The sequence below is a fragment of the Heptranchias perlo genome, chromosome 22, assembly GCF_035084215.1.
Source record: "Heptranchias perlo isolate sHepPer1 chromosome 22, sHepPer1.hap1, whole genome shotgun sequence".
Lineage (NCBI taxonomy): Eukaryota > Metazoa > Chordata > Chondrichthyes > Hexanchiformes > Hexanchidae > Heptranchias > Heptranchias perlo.
This window is the reverse complement of record NC_090346.1, coordinates 34,861,919-34,880,203: the sequence shown is the minus strand read 5'-3', so window position 1 is coordinate 34,880,203 and position 18,285 is coordinate 34,861,919. Positions and strand designations below refer to the sequence as shown.

General features: G+C 43.3%; 1 protein-coding gene across 3 annotated transcripts in view; it reads left to right on the top strand.

Moving 5' to 3' along the window:
• bmerb1 (bMERB domain containing 1) overlaps positions 1-18,285 on the top strand; it is a 90,349-nt gene that overhangs the window by 56,788 nt on the left and 15,276 nt on the right. For all 3 annotated transcript variants that reach the window (XM_068003245.1, XM_068003244.1, XM_068003246.1), the window contains one exon: positions 5,095-5,168. In XM_068003245.1, coding sequence (XP_067859346.1) covers positions 5,095-5,168 — 74 coding nt within the window. The remainder of the gene's footprint in view (positions 1-5,094; positions 5,169-18,285) is intronic.

The following is an 18,285-nucleotide window of genomic DNA, read 5'->3' as shown; positions in this document are numbered from 1 at the left end:
TATGGGATAACAAATCCTTGCCGCACAATCTGTGCTAACATCAGCAGAACATAGAGAAGAATTCTGAGGTAATATGGCAAGTCAGCAGGAAGTAATATAGGTGGGTGGTGAAACAGTAAAGCATTCATCTCTGCCCTCCACCAATGATTCATTGCTTGGTCCCACTGTATGGGAATAGTTCAAACTGCTGATGTGTATAATGGGTTTGCAAGCTGTCTACTTAGGACACTTACTAGTCTTAGTGACAATAAAAATAGCTTATATCTTTTTGCTTTTTGATAATTTACCCAGAGAAAAAGATAAATGTTAAGGCATATAGATCGGACTGTATGGGACATTAACTGTTTGATATTATTGTTACTGATATTGATATTGATATTACAACAAAGACCATCCTGGCACAAGTTTTATTTATCTCAAACAACGTTATATTTTATCCTTTTATACTTTTAAGTAGAATAATGATGCATGTTCATCAGTTTTGATTTTATTGTAAGGCTGAATCACTGATTGTTTCTTGTATAAGTAACCTGTAAAATGATCTTCCATTAAAAACAATTAACCGTAGGACATAATCCTTTTAATTTTTCAAAAATCTAGTTGTCAATTGCCAAACACACCCTCCTTACGTGAGTCACAATTTGCTTGTTTATACTATGATACTGTAATGAAAGGGTTAATTAGACTGTCCTGAAGTCTGCTAATGTTATACGACTATTGATTTCTATTTACATTGTAGTAATAGCAACCTTTAGCCCTTGCCTGTTAAGCAGGGAAGTTTAAGTTAATTTAAAGAATCACTGGGCTATTGAGCCAGCACTGACCTTAAAGCAACGGTCAGTTTAGTCACTACAGTAAACCTATTAAAAGACATGCCGGTGTATACTGATTCATATATTTCAGGGAGCTTTAACAAGTGCAGGAAAAACAGTTAGTTCTGTAGAGGAAAACATCTGAATATTCAAAAACAAAATACTGCAGATGTTGGAAATCTGAAATAAAAACAAAATGCTGGAGAAGCTCAGCAAGTCAGGCAGCATCTGTGGAGAAAGAAACAGAGTTAACATTTCAGGTCGAAGACCTTTAGTCAGTCGGAGTATTCGTCATCCTTTTTAATTGGTGTTTCTGTAGAAACAGGAGTTTGATATGGAATGTACTGAATCAAAGACAGACTTATAATTAAGTTTCATTTTGGTGGAATAGTAATTACATGTAACAAGAGTGAAACTATGGATAAGAAACCAAAGTTGGGGAGTCTACAGAAAAAGAACTTGTTAAAACCAAAGTTATTGATAATGGATAAGTCAATTAAATTCTCCTTATATGGAATTGTATTTTAACTTTTATATAATTATGTAATGCAGAATTGTGTGGGTTGTCAAGTGGAGGGAGTAAGAGAAATGTGTACAAATTGGCTGTTTGTAATGAGTATTCGGTTTCATAAAGGCCTAAGATACTGAGCTCAGAACTGTAACATGTTTGAAGCCCCAACCAACCATCATTAGGTCTGGTTGTAAGTGTGACCTTTTAAGTGCATGTTTAAGTACTAGTGCATATACTGTAGTCTTAATAAATCTGTGATACCTGATATTCAATGTGTAAAAACCATATTGATTTGAGGAGTAAATTATAAATAAGAACCCCATCTCTAACAACATGTGCTTGAGAATCACATTCAGGAGTGGCAAGGACATGTGGTAATTAGGGCAACTAATCATTGTGTGTCCCTGGCTACCAGGTCCTAATGGAAGTGATTGTGCAGCATGTTGCAAAATTCATCATATTAATTGGAATTTTTTACTGCTTGTTTAATGAAGCAATCAAATTCAGTAAGAATGGCAAACAGTTCTACATTGTTTTGAATTTATTAGCTCAATTAGTAAATGATCTTTGAACATCCAGAGTTATAATTGAGATGAAGTTGACTTTAAAAGTACTGCAAATTGCAATTAGAAAAAAAAAAGTTTTAGGTGTCTGGAATGCGTGGATCGATAGAAGGGGATTACTTGATCTGCCTTAATGAGGAGAGGGCAACTGGATACTGATACCATATACTGATCCTCCCGACAAGAAATGTGGTATTGAGCAAGTGATCTTACAATTGGGAATAGTGGGCAGAGCAGGTTACGCTAGCAATCATGCCAATAGGAAAGACAAGGGCAGTCTTGAAAAGTAGCTTGAAAAGATTGTTGCAGGGAATGCCAAGTAAGAGTGGCTTACTGTGACATGTAGGAATGTTAAATGCATATAGTTGGTACTTCTTGATATAGCTTAATCTATAAAAGTGTCACATGTGGAACAAAAAGCAAGGAGTTATATTGGATAACTTTTGCAAACTGCCAAGTAGCCAGTTACAGAGTGACATGAGCAGAGGCTCTCTTGCTTGTGCAGTGGTGCATGGCATTAGAGAGAAAATAACTAAAAACCGAGTAATAATATTGCCATGGTTGCCAATTTACACATCTACAAACCTTAGAGTACAGGACATGCAGCCAATGTTCATTTTAATCAAGGTACTTCAGAAGGAAGTCTGCTGTGTTTTTTTTTCCTCTGCTGACATTTTAATGTCTATGTGACTTACCACAGATAATCTAAATCAAATGTGAAATGCTTCTCGTGGAAAGTAATAGCCAACCTCAGTTTAGGAATTTTAGTAGTATTCCTCTCTATCTTTGAATTTATATTGCATTCATTTAGGGAATTAATAAATCCAAGTTCTTAATTCAGTACCAGTTCTTTACCAGAACAATTGCCAATGTGACACTTATTAACATCTGCTATATCAGGCGGGTGACAGTAGGGGTTCAACAATCTGCCTCAGTGCCCGAGTTAAGCAGCGTTCCTGCTACTGATTGCCATCCTCTGATGGGGGAATCAAGAACGAGGAGACACAATCTTAAAATTAGAGCTAGGCCATTTAGGAGGGAAATCAGGAAGCACTTTTACACACAAAGCGTAGTAGCAATCTGGAATTCTCTCCCCAAAAGCCTGTGGATGCTGGGACAATTGGCGCTTTCAAGACTGAGATCAATAGATTTTTGTTAGGTATGGGTATCAAGGGATATGGAGCTACAGTGGGTAAATAGAGTTGAGGTACAGATCAGCCATGATCTAATTGAATGGCAGAGCAGGATCGAGGGGCTGAATGGCCTTTGTTCCTATTCAGCAGCCCGTGGAAGTGTACATCTGGATGTTGAGAAAGGACAGGATCATGCTTGGATGTGATGCTCCCGTGGAGAATAGCCTGCTGATATTCCCTGACACACCCTTGACCTCTCTGTCCTTGCAAACTACTGCCTCATCTCCAACCTTCCTTTCCTCTCCAAAGTCAAGAAATTCAGATCCTGCTCAAGGGATAAGCAATTTATTCTTTTATAGGTACTCATGCCCGTCAGCTATATATTTGATTGTACATCCTTCTTCCAAGGAGAGTAATTGTAGTACCTCAATTGCTCCCTAGACTCGGATCAGCTAAAGCTCGATTGAATCTGGGACCTTTCAGCCTGTATTGCTCAGTATTACACTGTGCAGTGCCTTTACCAACTAAGCTATCAGGGGAGCTTATGATGTCTTTCTATATCCTTTTATGCATGAAATAAAATTGAATTCAATGCATAATAAACTTTTATTGAAATGACACATAAATAACAGATTAAAGAACTGGGACAATTGTATCATCACAGCTAATGAACTGGAGCTGGAGACTGCAGTAACTCAGAGCCATGGATACAACACCTCCTGACCAAAGTGCTGTGATGCATGTCTAGAGATACCTAACTTAATTAATGCAACAGGCTCACTGCTTGCCTGCATGATGACTGAGATAGAGACCCACGCTTGTCATGAACTTGAAACTAACTAGTTAGGCTGGGAATTTCTTCGGCGCTTACGGAGTTTCTGCTGCAGACCTGGCGATGGAACGGGAGCAGCTCCAAGGACACGATGGGCCGAAGGGCCTCTATCCGTGCTGTATAACTCTATGACATTCTCGCCTCTCTAGGTGGAGGGTAAAAGCCTGCTCTCTAAGTGTGGGACTGAAAAGATGTGAGCACACTCTTCGATCACTAAGCCAGAGAGAGAATGTTAATCACTCAGTTGAGAACAAAGCCTTGACGGGAACACCATTTCTCATGTGAAACAAAATGATTCCACTAAAATACAAGTTCCCATTGCTCTAGGAGGTGACAGGTGTGGAACTAATAAAGCTGCATTAACTGAGTACTAGAGGTTTAAGTAAAAGCAAAAGCAGGACGAGAATATGATTGAGGTTGCGTATAACCAGTTAACCAGTTAATTGTGCTGTTAAAGACATGTTTCTGTGTGTATTCACCAGAGACACAATTAGAAATCTAAAATAAATCTGTGATTTTAATATTTTCTGACATTTCATGCAGACTTTGTATTCTAGTTTGGGAAACAAAGAACTTGCATTTATATAGCACCTTTTACGACCTCGGGATATCCCCAAAGTGCTTTACAGCCAATGAAGTACTTTTTAAGTGTAGTCACTGTTGCAATGTAGGAAACACAGCAGCCAATATGCGCACATCAAGATCCCACAAAGAGCAATCTGATTAATGTTTTTTAGTGATGTTGGTTGAGGGATAAACATTGGCCAGGACATTGGGGAGAACTTCCCTGCTCTTCTTCGAAATAGTGCCATGGGGTCCTTTATGTCCACCTGAGAGGGCAGGTGGAGCCTCGGTTTATCGTCTCATCCGAAAGCCGGCAGCTCCGACATTGCAGCACTCCCTCAGTAATACACTGGAGTGTCAGCCTGGATTTTGTGTTCAGGTCTCTGGAGTGGGAGTTGAATGCACAACTTTCTAACTCAGAGGTGAGACCACTGAGCCACGGCTGGCAGAAAGGGTACCACCATTTCGTTTGGTTGCTCTTAGATTCCAGGATGTAAATGGTATAACAGGCTTTGTTAAACTGTTCACTCAGTAAAGGTTCCCTGAATGGAGATTAAAAAAAAAACCCTAAAAATAGAAATGGTGAAAAAATGTATTAAAATACTTTTCTTGACATGCTGAATTTCTCTTTGATTTACCTGTAAATGACTAATAACGCTTCTGTAATGTTTAATTGCAGGATGGATGACATTCAGTTGTGTAAAGACATAATGGATCTAAAGCAGGAGCTCCAGAAATTAGTGTCAATTCCAGGTAATTCCATCCTTTAAGCCTCCAATATTATGTCCTTCAGCACTCTGTTTTCCATTATGCCTGTTTTTAGTTTTCCTTTAACCACACTATAATCATAAAGAATTGATAGCTTGGGGATAGTGAGTCGAGTTCTGCCGTAACAAATTTCCCTGCAACTCCTGGGCTCCCATGTGTCTTCTGAGCTGTTGACAGGTAGATGTATTAGTCTGGTCACTTGTACTCAAGCTGCACTATATGATTATAAAATGTCGTAGTGTTTTCAGATCTAGTTGCAGTAGCATTTCACAGTAGCCTAAGGTAACACTTTTAACATCATTGGAGGAAAATTTCAGCCGAGGAAAGTTGTATGAATATTATCTGTCCCCCTGGAATACGACATCTGTGTCCAGTGAGATACAAAGTGAGGCAACGAATGAAGTGATAGGGCAGCGACATGTGAGGTGATAGCACCAATGTTGCAGCATACACCCAGAGGAATTAACTCCTGATGTTTTGAAGAAAGTGGAAGACGTTTAATTTTGTTTTTATTTTAAAGCGACGACTTACAAATGCTTATGTTTACATTTAACTAAATGCCTAATTTCACTTGCATATCTCACACTGTCGGTGCCAAAATGTATAAAAATGTCATAGTGCAGTTATATAATAGCATCAATAATTTACTCTGTCTCAGTCACTGCTGTTTACATTTTGAATTCTGGAATGTTTGAGTGGGATGGATTTATGGGCAAAATCTTTGTCTTTTCATGTGTTTGAAGGAGAAATTCAACCCTGTCCAAAGCAAAGCCCATTACGTACTGATGTACAAGTTGCACCATTGGATAAGTCATCCTTATTATTATGGTTGTTTTATTTTTTTAAAAGTACCAGCATTTATATTCATTTTATAGAATTGCTGCCTATTTCTTTTGTGGTCTTTGGGAATAAATCGTGTTTATTGCCCGCTCTGTAGTTTGTAGCAGTGTTTGTATAAGAACATAAGAAATAGGAGCAGGAGCAGGCCATACGGCCCCTTGAGCCTGCTCTGTCATTCAATAAGATCATGGCTGATCTTTGACTACAACTCCACTTTCTCGCCTGATCCCCATACCCCTTGATTCCCCTAGAGTCCAAATCTATCTCATCCTTGAATACGCTCAATGACTCGGCATCCACAGTCCTCTGGGGTAGAGAATTCCAAAGATTCACAAACCTTTGAGTGAAGAAATTCCTCCTCATCTTAGTCTTAAATGGCCGACCACTTATCCTGAGACTATGCCCCCTTGTTCTAGACTCTCCAGCCAGGGTGAACAACCTCTCAGCATCTACCCTGTCAAGCCCCCTTAGAATCTTATATGTTTCAATGAGATCACCTCTCATTCTTCTAAACTGCAGACAGTATAGGCCCATTCTACTCAATCTCTCATCGTAGGACAACCTTCTTATCTCAGGAATCAATCTAGTGAACCTCTGTTGCACCGCGTGTAAGGCAGGTATATTCTTCCTTAGATAAGGAGACCAAAACTGTGCACAGTACTCCAGGTGTGGTCTCACCAAAGCCCGGTACAGTTGTAGCAGGACTTCCTTACTCTTGTACTCCAACCCTTGTGCAATAAAGGCCAGCATACCATTTGCCTTCCTATTTGCGTGCTGTACCTGCATGCTAACTTTCTGTGTTTCATGGACAAGGACACCCTAATCTCTCTGAACACCAACATTTAATGGTTTCTCACCATTTAAAAAATATTATCCTTCCTACCAAAGTGAATATCCTCACATTTCCCCACATTATACCTCATCTGCCACCTTCTTGCCCACTCAGTTAACCTGTCTATATCCCTTTGCAGACTCTTGGGGCCCGATGTTACCAGGGCTGCGGGTTCTCGGCGGGGGGGCTATCGGGCGCGTGGGTAACGCACCCGGCGAAATCAGTCAGCCACCCGCGCGATCGTAGCCCAATTGGATCCACTTACCTGGTCCTCCGGGTTCCCCACTGCTGATCTGCGCGTCGGGCAGGCTGCGCATGCGCAGTAAGATCTGTCAGCTGGAGGAGCTCTATTTAAAGGGGCAGTCCTCCACTGACAGATGCTGCAACAAATAGAAAAAATTACAGCATGGAGTAGCCCAGGGGGAAGGCTGCTCCCAGTTTAATGATGCCTCACTCCAGGTATCAATACACGGGGTGAGGAGGAGGGGGAGGACAGAGATCTTCCCCCCGGCGGGCGGGAGGAAACGGCCTGTCTCTGCCACCAGGAAGGCCTGGCTCGAGGTGGCAGAGGAGGTCACCTGCACCACCAACATATCGCCCACCTGCATACAATGCAGGAGGCGCTCCAATGACCTCAGTAGGTCAGCCAAAGTGAGTACACTTACTCTTTCCCCTACACTCCGTCTGCCACATCACCGCCCCCACCCCACATCTCCTTCTGCACTGCCAACACTACTCTGTCACATCACCCCTCATACCCACTCAAACCTCATCCTCATCTTACCTGCACCTACTCACCTCGCCAGTACTCATCCTGCCACTACCACTCAACCCAATCCTCATACAATCTCATGGCTCTATCTCATACTCACCCTCTCGTGAATCTCTTTCACGGTCAGCCTCACTCAACCTGCCACTACCTGTGCTGCAGCCACAGGGCATGCATCACATATGTGCAGTAGGCAGCGTAAGGCAAACGTGTCGTGAGCATGAAGGGGATGCACAAGGGTGTTTGAGGGTTTGTCATGGTTGTTACTTGTATTGAATTTCTGACCAACTCACATTACATATTATATTGGCACCACTACTGCCACGTCTTTGCGAATCTTGTCTGGTTTGTGCAATAATGCCCTTTCCTGAGGATCACTATGAGGACCCACAACTGATGCCACCCATTGTGTCACTGCAGAGTGGGTGTAGGTGTATTTGCAGGGCTCTTTTGTGCAGACGGCTGAGAGACATCGGCGATGTCCCCGGTTGCACCCTGGAGGGATGTGGAGGAGAAGTTGTTGAGGGCAGTGGTGACTTTGACAGCGACAGGTAAGAAGATGGTGCTCGGGCCAGCCAGGAGCAGCTTGGCATGAAGGAGGCTGCAGATGTCCACGACTACATGTCGAGTGACTCTGAGCCTCCGTGTGCACTGCTGCTCAGAGAGGTCCAGGAAGCTGAGCCTCGGTCTGTGGACCCTGTGGCGAGGGTGGTGCCCTCTGCGACGCATCTCTCTCTGCGGTAGCCCTCCCTCCTGCTGTACAGGTGGATGTGTCACAGCACTCTGTTGTGGAGCTCCACGTGTCAGAGGTGGACGGCGTGGATGGCGAGGCTGGTGATGCTGTTCGCCCTCCAAGGAGGTCATGACTGCAGCTACGGCGGCCCCCATCCGCAAGATGTACATCTGAGGGGGTCCGCAAGGTAGGTACATGTGTCTGGACCCCGGGGTAAGTGTGCAAGTTGGTGACTTTGATTGTCAGGAGGAGGGTGGTGGAGGCCAAACTTTGTCCCAAGTGACAGAGTGTCCTCCTGCAATGAGTGAGGGTCAGTGGGGAACCCGGAGGTGGGCGGGTTGGAGTCGGGCTCCCGACCCACTCCGGGATTCTCCGATTTTCGGAGCCCCCCGCCAGGAACGCACCCGATAGCGGGTGCTAAAATCATGCCCCTGGTGTCCTCTTCACAGCTTACTTTCCCACCTAACTTTGTATCGTCAGCAAACTTGGAGACATTACACTCAGTCCTTTCATCTAATATAGATAATTAAAAAGATTGTAAATAGCTGCGGCCCAAGCACGATCCTTGCGGCACCCCACTAGTGACAGTCTGCCAACTTGAAAATGTCCCGATTAACCCTACTCTCTTTTCTGTCCGTTAACCAATCCTCTATTCATGCTAAAATATTACCCCCAACCCCCTGAGCCCTTATCTTGCGTGACAACCTTTTATGTGGCACTTATCGACTGCCTTTTGGAAATCCAAATATACTACATCCACTGGTTCCCCTTTATCTACCCTTCTAGTTACAACCTCAAAAAACTCTAATAAACTTGTCAAACACTATTTCATTTTCATAAAACCGTGTTGACTATGCCTAATCATATTATGGTTTTCTAAGTGCTTTGTTACCACTTTCTTAATAATGGATTCCAGCATTTTTCTGATGGCCGATGTCAGGCTAACTGGCCTGTAGTTCCCTGTTTTTTTTCTCTCACTCCTAGAATACATTTACTACCTTCAATTCCATTGGGACCGCTCTAGAATCTAGGGAATTTTGGAAGATCACAACCAATGCATCCACTATCCCTGCAGCCACCTCTTTTAGAACCCTAGGATGTAGGCCATCAGTTCCGGGGGATTTATCAGCTTTTAGTTCCATTAGTTTCTCTAGTACTTTTTCTGTACTGATATTAATTACTTTTAAGTTCCTCACTCTCATTAGCCCCATAGTTCCCCACTATTTTTGGTATGCTTTTTGTGCCTCTACTGTGAAGACAGATACAAAATATTTGTTTAATGACTCTGCCTTTTCCTTATTCCCCATTATAATTTCTCCTGACTCAGCCTCTAAAGGACCAACGTTTACTTTTGCTACTCTTCCTTTTTACATACTTGTAGAAGCTCTTACAATCTGTTTTTATATTTCTTGCTAGTTTACTTTCATATTCTATTTTCTCCTTTTTTATCAATTTTTTGGTCATCCTTTGCTGGTTTCTGTAACTCTCCCAATCCTCATGCTTACTACTATTCTTGGCAAGATTATAAGCCTCTTCTTTTAATCTAATACTATCCTTAACTTCTTTAGTTAGCCACGGATGGATCACTTTTTCCATGGAGTTTTTATTTCTCAATGGAATGTATATTCGTTGAGAATTTTGAAATATTTCTTTAAATGTTTGCCACTGCTTATCTACCGTCATACCTTTTTAATTTAATTTCCCAATCTACCTTAGCCAACTCACCCCCTCATACCTATGTAATTGGCTTTATTTAAGTTTGAGATTCTAGTTTCGGACTTAAGTATGTCACTCTCAAACTCAATGTGAAATTGTATCATATTATGATCACTCTTCCCCAGAGGATCCTTTACTATGAGATTTCTAATTAACCCTGTCGCATTACACAATACAAGATCTAAAATAGCCTGCTGTCTGGTTGGTTCCATGACAATTGTTTTGGAAACTGTCTCGAATGCATTCCATGAACTTGTCCTCCAGACTGCCTTTGCCAATTTGATTTGTTTAGTCCATATGAAGATTGAAGTCCCCTACGATTATTGCATTAGCTTTGTTACAAGCTCCTATTATTTCTTGATTAATACTCTGTCCAACGGTATAGCTACTATTAGGGGGCCTATAAACTACTCCCACCAGTGTTTTCTGTCCTTTGTTATTTCTTATCTCCACCCATACTGATTCTACTTCTTGATCTTCCGAGCCAAGATCCTTTCTCACTACTGTCTTTATGCCATCCTTGTTGTGAGCTATGTAGAAACAAAAGGCCTGATTTTAACTCGGGGCAGTAATCGGGGCTGCGGGGGCCGAAGCAGGCGGCGATCCGTCCAGCCCCACAGAATGTAAAACCCGGGAGATTTTAACTTCCGGGCCTGGGCGAGAGTCGAAAATCTTGGGGGGTGGTTAGGCCGTTGCTGTGGACTCATGGAAACGGGCCCTGGCAAGGTAAGTGAGGTGGGGGAGAATTGGTATGTTTCACAATCGTGGGGGGAAAGCCCGGGGCAGGGGAGGCTCTAGGTATTCTTGTGGGCCAGGAGGAGCACTCCTGATCCTCCTCACCTGCACGGAACCTATAAAAAGTAAAATAAAAGCCTCTTATGGCCAGGGTGCTGCTTGCTGCAAATTTTTGCTGGTGGGTGCGAGACTGTGCGGGCCTTAGTGGGGCCCGCAGTTAAAATGGCGTGCGCATCCTGATGACATCGTCGGGATTCGACTTCACCATTTAAATTAAGCCCCAGCTCCTTTAGGGTGGGCGGCCTTCCCATGTCTGGGTTCAGGCAAGTTAAGACCGGGAGGGGGGTGGGAACGCATCGTGAACCCTCCCTCCATCTTAACCCATTATCCATCCCATTCCTGCCAGGTTAGGGGGTGGGGATGTTAAAATCAGGCCTATAATTTCCAGTATTCCATTCTGTGCTACTGTGTGCTTAGTGTGAGTTGTGGCGTTTTTATTCAATGGGCAGCACCATTTATCTGATCAGATAATACCCATTTTCTGTACCCTTACCTTAGACTCCATCCACCTCCTCGACCACTGTCTCCTGCTAAACCAGGCTGTTCGCAACCGTAGCGTCCTATTCGACCCTTCCAACCCTTACAATATTTTACCTCTATTTTATATGTGTTCGCCAATTTTCTCAAATTCTGTAACATTTACTATCTTAATAAAATACACTGACACCTTGATTATCTGCCATAACTGAGGATACCCCAGGCAGATAATTGAAAGTTGTCAAATTATTGTACACTGCTGATTGCTCTGCCTCTTCCCAGCGTTCAGCTCTGTTACTCCTGCCAACAAGACTGACTGATGCTGCAGTCATCAGTCAGCTGATCTTCTGGTGCACAAGTTTCCCCACACACCCACCCACGACTCCAGCAGGCAGACCAGAGACAGCAACTGAAACTCTTTCCACAACATCCCCACCACAGTGATGATCTTAATGGAAATGCCGACTTTAATATCAATCCTCACCATCGCGGGAGCATATTTAAACAGGCAGTTCTGTATTGATTTGAAAGTCAACAGCCTTGCCGAGATCAGCAAGTTGAGATCATTGGAGGTGAGGGTGTTTTCCCTACGGCGTTCACTTCAGCTATAGGCTATGTTGGTACTGTAGTAGGTCCGACAGCTGGAGTGGCAGGGAACTGTACGCGGGGAAGCAGTTGATTAATAAGCTGTGTAGAATCAGTTGACCTTGCTGGCAGAAAGCCTGTGCACTAAAATAAAAAGTGATGGCCCCAACTCCCACCGGTCTTCCATTATCCATGAAAATTCTTCTGGATAATAAAGATTGCGGATAATGGGGCAAGGATAATTAAAGTCCCATTAGAAGTCAGTAAATGATTTCAGGCATGGCTTTGCTAACTGCATCTCAAACAGTGATTATAAAATAATTGACATTCAGATACCCAGAGAGACACACACGAACCAGAGACCAGGAACAGGCAGACACTGGGGAACGTGAGAGGAGGCAGATCTATAATAAGGTGTATATACTTGAACACTAGAACTAGAGGCTGTTGGAGCAGTAGGTAGTCATGATGTGGTGGGAATATCAGAAAACGGCTATATCCAGAGAATGGAAATTAATATAATGTTCAGGGAAAGAGAGAAATTAGAAAGGACAGTGCACGAAAAAAGTTGATCCTGTGGGAGGTGGAAAGTTACAACATTCACTACTTCGGCCAGTCATTCACTAAAGCTATAAAATCCAAGCTTGCACTCGGGCTATGCTATAGACCACCAGGTCAGCATGAAAAAATAAGACAATTTGCTCTATGAAGAGATCGGAAAGGTGTGTGAGAATAGGGAAGTTATTTTGATAGGAGTCTTCAACTTAATATAACCTGGGAAAACCCATGTTGGTTAGAATCAGCGTTGGTAGATGTAGCGTATGACTGTGCACTAATGTGTCCAGGAAGCCATGATCGGCATTGCTCATCTTGATCTGGAATTCATTAATGATCCAGAAAATGTGCAGGAAATGGAAATCATAGCAACCCTGGGGGACAGCAACCACGAAATGATAATCTTTAACTTGATCTGGGAGTCAAAATACTCAAGAACAGGAGCCAGGTACATCAACTTTAAAAAGGCTAAATTCAATGAAATGAGTGAACAACTAAAGCAAATAAACTGGGAGAGGTAGTTCAACAACACTTCAGTGAATAAGAATAAGAGCTAGGAGCAGGAGTAGGCCGTGCAGCCCCTCGAGCCTGCTCCGCCATTCAATAAGATCATGGCTCATCTTAGACCTCAACTCCACTTTCCTGCCCAATCCCCATATCCCTTGATTCCCCTAGAGTCCAAAAATCTATCGATCTCAGTCTTGAATGTGCTCAATGACTCAGCATCCGCAGCCCTCTGGGGTAGTGAATTCCAAAGATACACGACCCTCTGAGTGAAGAAATTCCTTTTCATCCCAAACTTAAATCACCCACCCCTTATCCTGAGACTATGCCCCCTAGTTCTAGACTCTCCAGCCAGGGGAAACAGCTTCTCTGCATCTATCCTGTCAAGCCCTCTAAGAATTTTATATGTTTCAATGAGATCTCCTCTCATTCTTCTAAACTCCAGAGACTATAGTACCATCCTACTCAATCTCTGCTCATAGGACAACCCTCTCATCCTAGGAATCAATCTCGTGAACCTTTATTCCACCGCCTCTAAGACAAGTATGGGTAAGGAGACCAAAACTGTACACAGTACTCCAGGTGTGGTCTCACCAAAGCCCTGTACAATTGTAGCAGGACTTCCTTACTATTATACTCCAACCCCATTGCAATAAAGGACAACATACCATTTGCCTTCCTAATTGCTTGCTGTACCTGCAAGTTAACTTTCTGTGTTTCGTGGACAAGGACACCCAAATCTCTCTGAACACCAACATTTAATAGTTTCTCAGCATTTAAAAAATATTCTGTTTTTCTATTCTTCCTACCAAATAACCTCACATTTCCCCACATTATACTCCACCTGCCACCTTCTTGCTCACTCACTTAACCTGTCGATATCCCTTTGCAGACTCTTTGTGTCCTCCTCACAACTTACTTTCCCACCTAGCTTTGTATCATCAGCAAACTTGGATACCTTACACTCGGACCCTTCATCTAAGTCATTAATATAGATTGTAAATAGCTGCGGCCCAAGCACGATTCTTGCGGCACCCCACTAGTTACAGCCTGCCAACCTGAAAATGACCCGTTTATTCCTACTCTCTGTTTTCTGTTGGTTAACCAATCCTCTATCTATGCTAATATATTACCCCCAACCCCATGAGCCCTTATCTTGTGGAAGGTGAATGGAATACCTTTAAAGTTAAAATGCTGAGCATGCAGGATAAATACATTCCCAAAACCAACAAACTCAAGCTAAGCATATATGACCCTAAATGGATTAACAAACAGCTTAAAAGTGAGATAAAGACAAAAAGTGGCCTGCACAAATCCTGCAGGGAGAAAGGGGGAAGAGGCTCACATTGAGTGATCAACACATGCAATAAACTTCCAAATACAGTAGTGGAGGCAGAAACCTTAGAATTATTTAAGAAACAATAGGATGTTACAGTGGACGGATGTAAGAATCTCTCTGGACGGATTAATTAAGATGGGCCAAATGGCCTTCCTTATCCGTAATTATATTGTGACCATGTGATCTAAGGACCAATCAGTGGTAATAAAAACAGAAAATGCTGCAAACGCTCAGAAGGTCAGGCATCATCTGTGGAGGGAGAAAAACAGTTAACGTTTCAGGTTGATGATCGTTCATCAGAATCAGTGGTGATGTGGTCTGTTTATGTGTTATATCAGCAGTAATATTAGGGGATTATAATAGGTTTTGACAGTAGAATTATGCTTTAAGTAGTTACCTTCAGGATGGCTGTCACTTTGGGACCTAGAAAAGGATAGGTAATTTCCAAATGTGATATTTGCTCTTGAGGAAAGGGGTCTTGTTGTATAAGAAACTCATTATGTATTTGTGGTGCTGCAATAATTCATAAAAAATGAATAAATTAGTGTACTGGAGAATGTAATTCGGGAAATCTATATATAACAAAATGGCCCTGCAGGTTTCCAGAGGTCTATTAAAAGTTTCCACTACAGGGATTCAAATACTGTAATCAGTGTTCAGTCATGGAAACATTGTGCTGTTTATATAAAGAATAACTTCATGTCTAAAAAAAGGAACAAAAATAAATTGGTAGCACATCAGTGATATCGCAGTAAAAGTAGCAGGCCTTTCAACAAGTTCAAATAAAAACATTTTAGGAGCCGTGTGCTTTATTTATTCAATTTTTGTTATTATTGTCAAATGAGATTATATTCTGTCTTTGTTCTCTAGTGAGTACTTAAAAAAATATGTTTGAAGTACATTTTTTAATAGCTGGTCTAGTGCACTATTAACCTAGTTATTCCCTTTCCATTCAGCTGAGTGGATATGACAGGTGTAATAATGAGCCATAAATGCCGACCTAGAAGTCTAGCAAAAACTAACTCACACGTTCCAAAAAAGCTAACGCAGCCCCCAAAAAGCTGACACTTCAAGAATAACCCTGATTATAAACCTATGATGTTAAAACAAATAGTTCCACGGGCTTCGTAACTTAAACTTAAACCCAATAGGGACGATTCCCTGATTAGGTGCTGTCAGTGAGGAGCAACACTCACAAGGAGCGCTGGTCTGGAAATTGCAGGATTGCAACCCTTGGTTTTCCACCCATTAATTTGAACGGACAGAAACGAGAGCCTGCAGGCACGGGGTTTTCTGCTCAGTGGTCCGTGTGAGTGCTGCTCCTCGCCAGGAGTGCCAGATTAGGGAATCACCCCTAATAATTCTTCACTTGTATTGGAGGGAAAAAAAACGTATGTGTGTGTGAAAGCCTGAAGGGGGACATCCAAATGTTGAAGGTACAAAGATCATGGTGCATTTTCAGGGGGTCCAGGACATGTTCCGCCAGAATACTTTGAATTTTTACATTAAAAGTGCTTCCTCCTGGTTAATGTTAAGCACTTTTAAACTTCACACTTGTTAGATTTATAATTTTTTTTCTTTTTAAAAAAAAAGGAAGAACAAGGTGACATTTGGATTTGCAACAGACCAACCAGACTATCCGTTCCCCAAAAGTTACAACAGTCACTTTCCCACATCCAATCCCTCACAACAGTTCACAGAGACACTATCCCATGTGACTGCCCACCGTTTCAGAGACTTTCTTCCTCCAAACCTCCCTAGTTCATACTAGCACATGGCATGTGTCACAGGAAATATGCTTGAAAGTCAGCTGTCTTTGGGACTTCAGCTTGTAATCTTGAAGAACACAGATCAAATGTTGAAACTCCTCTACTACCAGGTCACCTGTTTGCAAATAATGTATCAAGTTGCTCTATCTTTCTGCAACAATTATCCAATGGTATGTATTCGTAATTAAATGCTGGTTTTGTCTTTTATGTCCATCTTTCTGATAGTTCAGTGAGTTTATTCCTTTTCCTTTGTGGTCTAATGGTGTTTATATGTGTGATTCCTTGATGTGCTTTACTTTCCCGGATTACATTCTTCAGTACATTACTTTATTCATTTTTCATGAATTATTGCAGCACCACAAATACATAATGTGTTTCTTATACAACAAGACCCCTTTCCTCAACTTTCCTCTCATTGGGCTCAATTTTACAAGGGCGACGGGATGGCAGCGCGGAGGTCAATGGACGCGCGCCAAACCCAACTAATAAAAGCTTACCTTTCCCCAAGCGATCGCGACTTAATTGGTGGTCATTAACGTTGTTTCCGGGTTTGCCGTCGGAAAGCTGCGCAGTGGGCGGACTGCGCACCCAAACGACAGGCTATCAGCTGGAGCGTCTGGATTTAAAGGGCCATCGCTCCAATGGATTTTGCTGGAGCAAAGAGCAAGAAGACCCAATGGAGCAGCACACGGGGCAAGGCTGCTTCAAGATTCAGCGATGCCTCACTTCAGCTGCTATTGGCCGGGGTCAGGAGGAGGAGGGAACTATTTTACCCGGCCGGAGGTGCTTGCCTCTGCCACCAAGAAGGCCTGGTTCGAGGTGGCAGAGGAGGTTACCAGCAGCAGCAACATCTCCCGCACCTGGATGCAGTGCAGGAAGCGTTTCAATGACCTAACTAGGTCAGCAAAAGTGAGTACACTTACTGATTCTCCTGCATTCCGTGTTCCACATCACCGCTCCCCCCCGCCCCACCCCCAAACTCATTCTGCACTCCCAAGACTATTCCATCACATCACTCCTCACACCCGCTTAAGGCAAATCCTCAACTTACCTGCACTTCCTCACCTCCCCATTTGTGACCCCACTACTACCACTCACCCCAATCCTGATCCAGTGTGATGTCTCTGTCTCATACGTCATGTCTGATGCACCTCTTTCATGGTCAGTCTCACCCAAAGCAATGCATTCATTGGTTGGCTACATCGCCATTACTCACTCACACGTCTGTACTTTCTCCCCTTGTAGGAGAAGAGAGCGCAAAAAGCACGCGAGAGGATTGGAGGGGGGACCTCCACAAATAGTGGTCCTCACAGACACTGAGGAGGAGACCCCGAATATCAGCCGCACCATCGAGTGCCTGTCCGTCGGGGATGCCAAGACTGGCACCCCACAAACGTCTGGTGACACAACTTTAACATTCATCACACACAACATGATTTGATGTTAATAATGCTTGGCATGTTGAACACCTCGGTATGCTGATCGTAACATGACACATCTGTGATGATGCTTAATATTGCCTTCTGTTCTCCTACAGGCCCTTCAAGGACCTGCCAGCCTCTGAGGGCGCACCGTCACATCTTAGTGAGCCATCCGGCTGCGCAGAGACTCACACCTCGGTGGGTCCTAGTAGTCAGTTAGTTGGGTTGGCACCCGGTGGGTCACCACACACAAGTGAGCACGAGCAGACACTTGTAGCAGGGGAGTCTGGAGAGTCAGCGTAGGTGGACGCACTCCTCTCCAGGCTCTGCTCAGGCTGGACGCAGATGCTGAACCCCCGGGGCCCATTCTTTAAAAGGAGACTGATCGAGGGACAGCAGCACATTTGGGAGGTACTGGAACAGGTGCCACGCGCACTCTCCACAATAGCGCAGAGGATGGAGGAGTCCAACTCCTGCCTTAGTGGAATGGTGGCACAGGTACGGGAGGGAATCTCTTAGATAGTGTCACAGGGACGTGAGCAACTATCTGAGATAGTGTCGCAGGTAAGTGCTGGAATGTCTGTGATGGAGAGAAGGCTTTTTTTTATTTGTTCATGGGATATGGGCGTCGCTGGTGAGGCCAGCATTTATTGCCCCATCCCTAATTGCCCTTGAGAAGGTGGTGGTGAGCCGCTTTCTTGAACCGCTGCAGTCCGTGTGGTGAAGGTTCTCCCACAGTGCTGTTAGGTAGGGAGTTCCAGGATTTT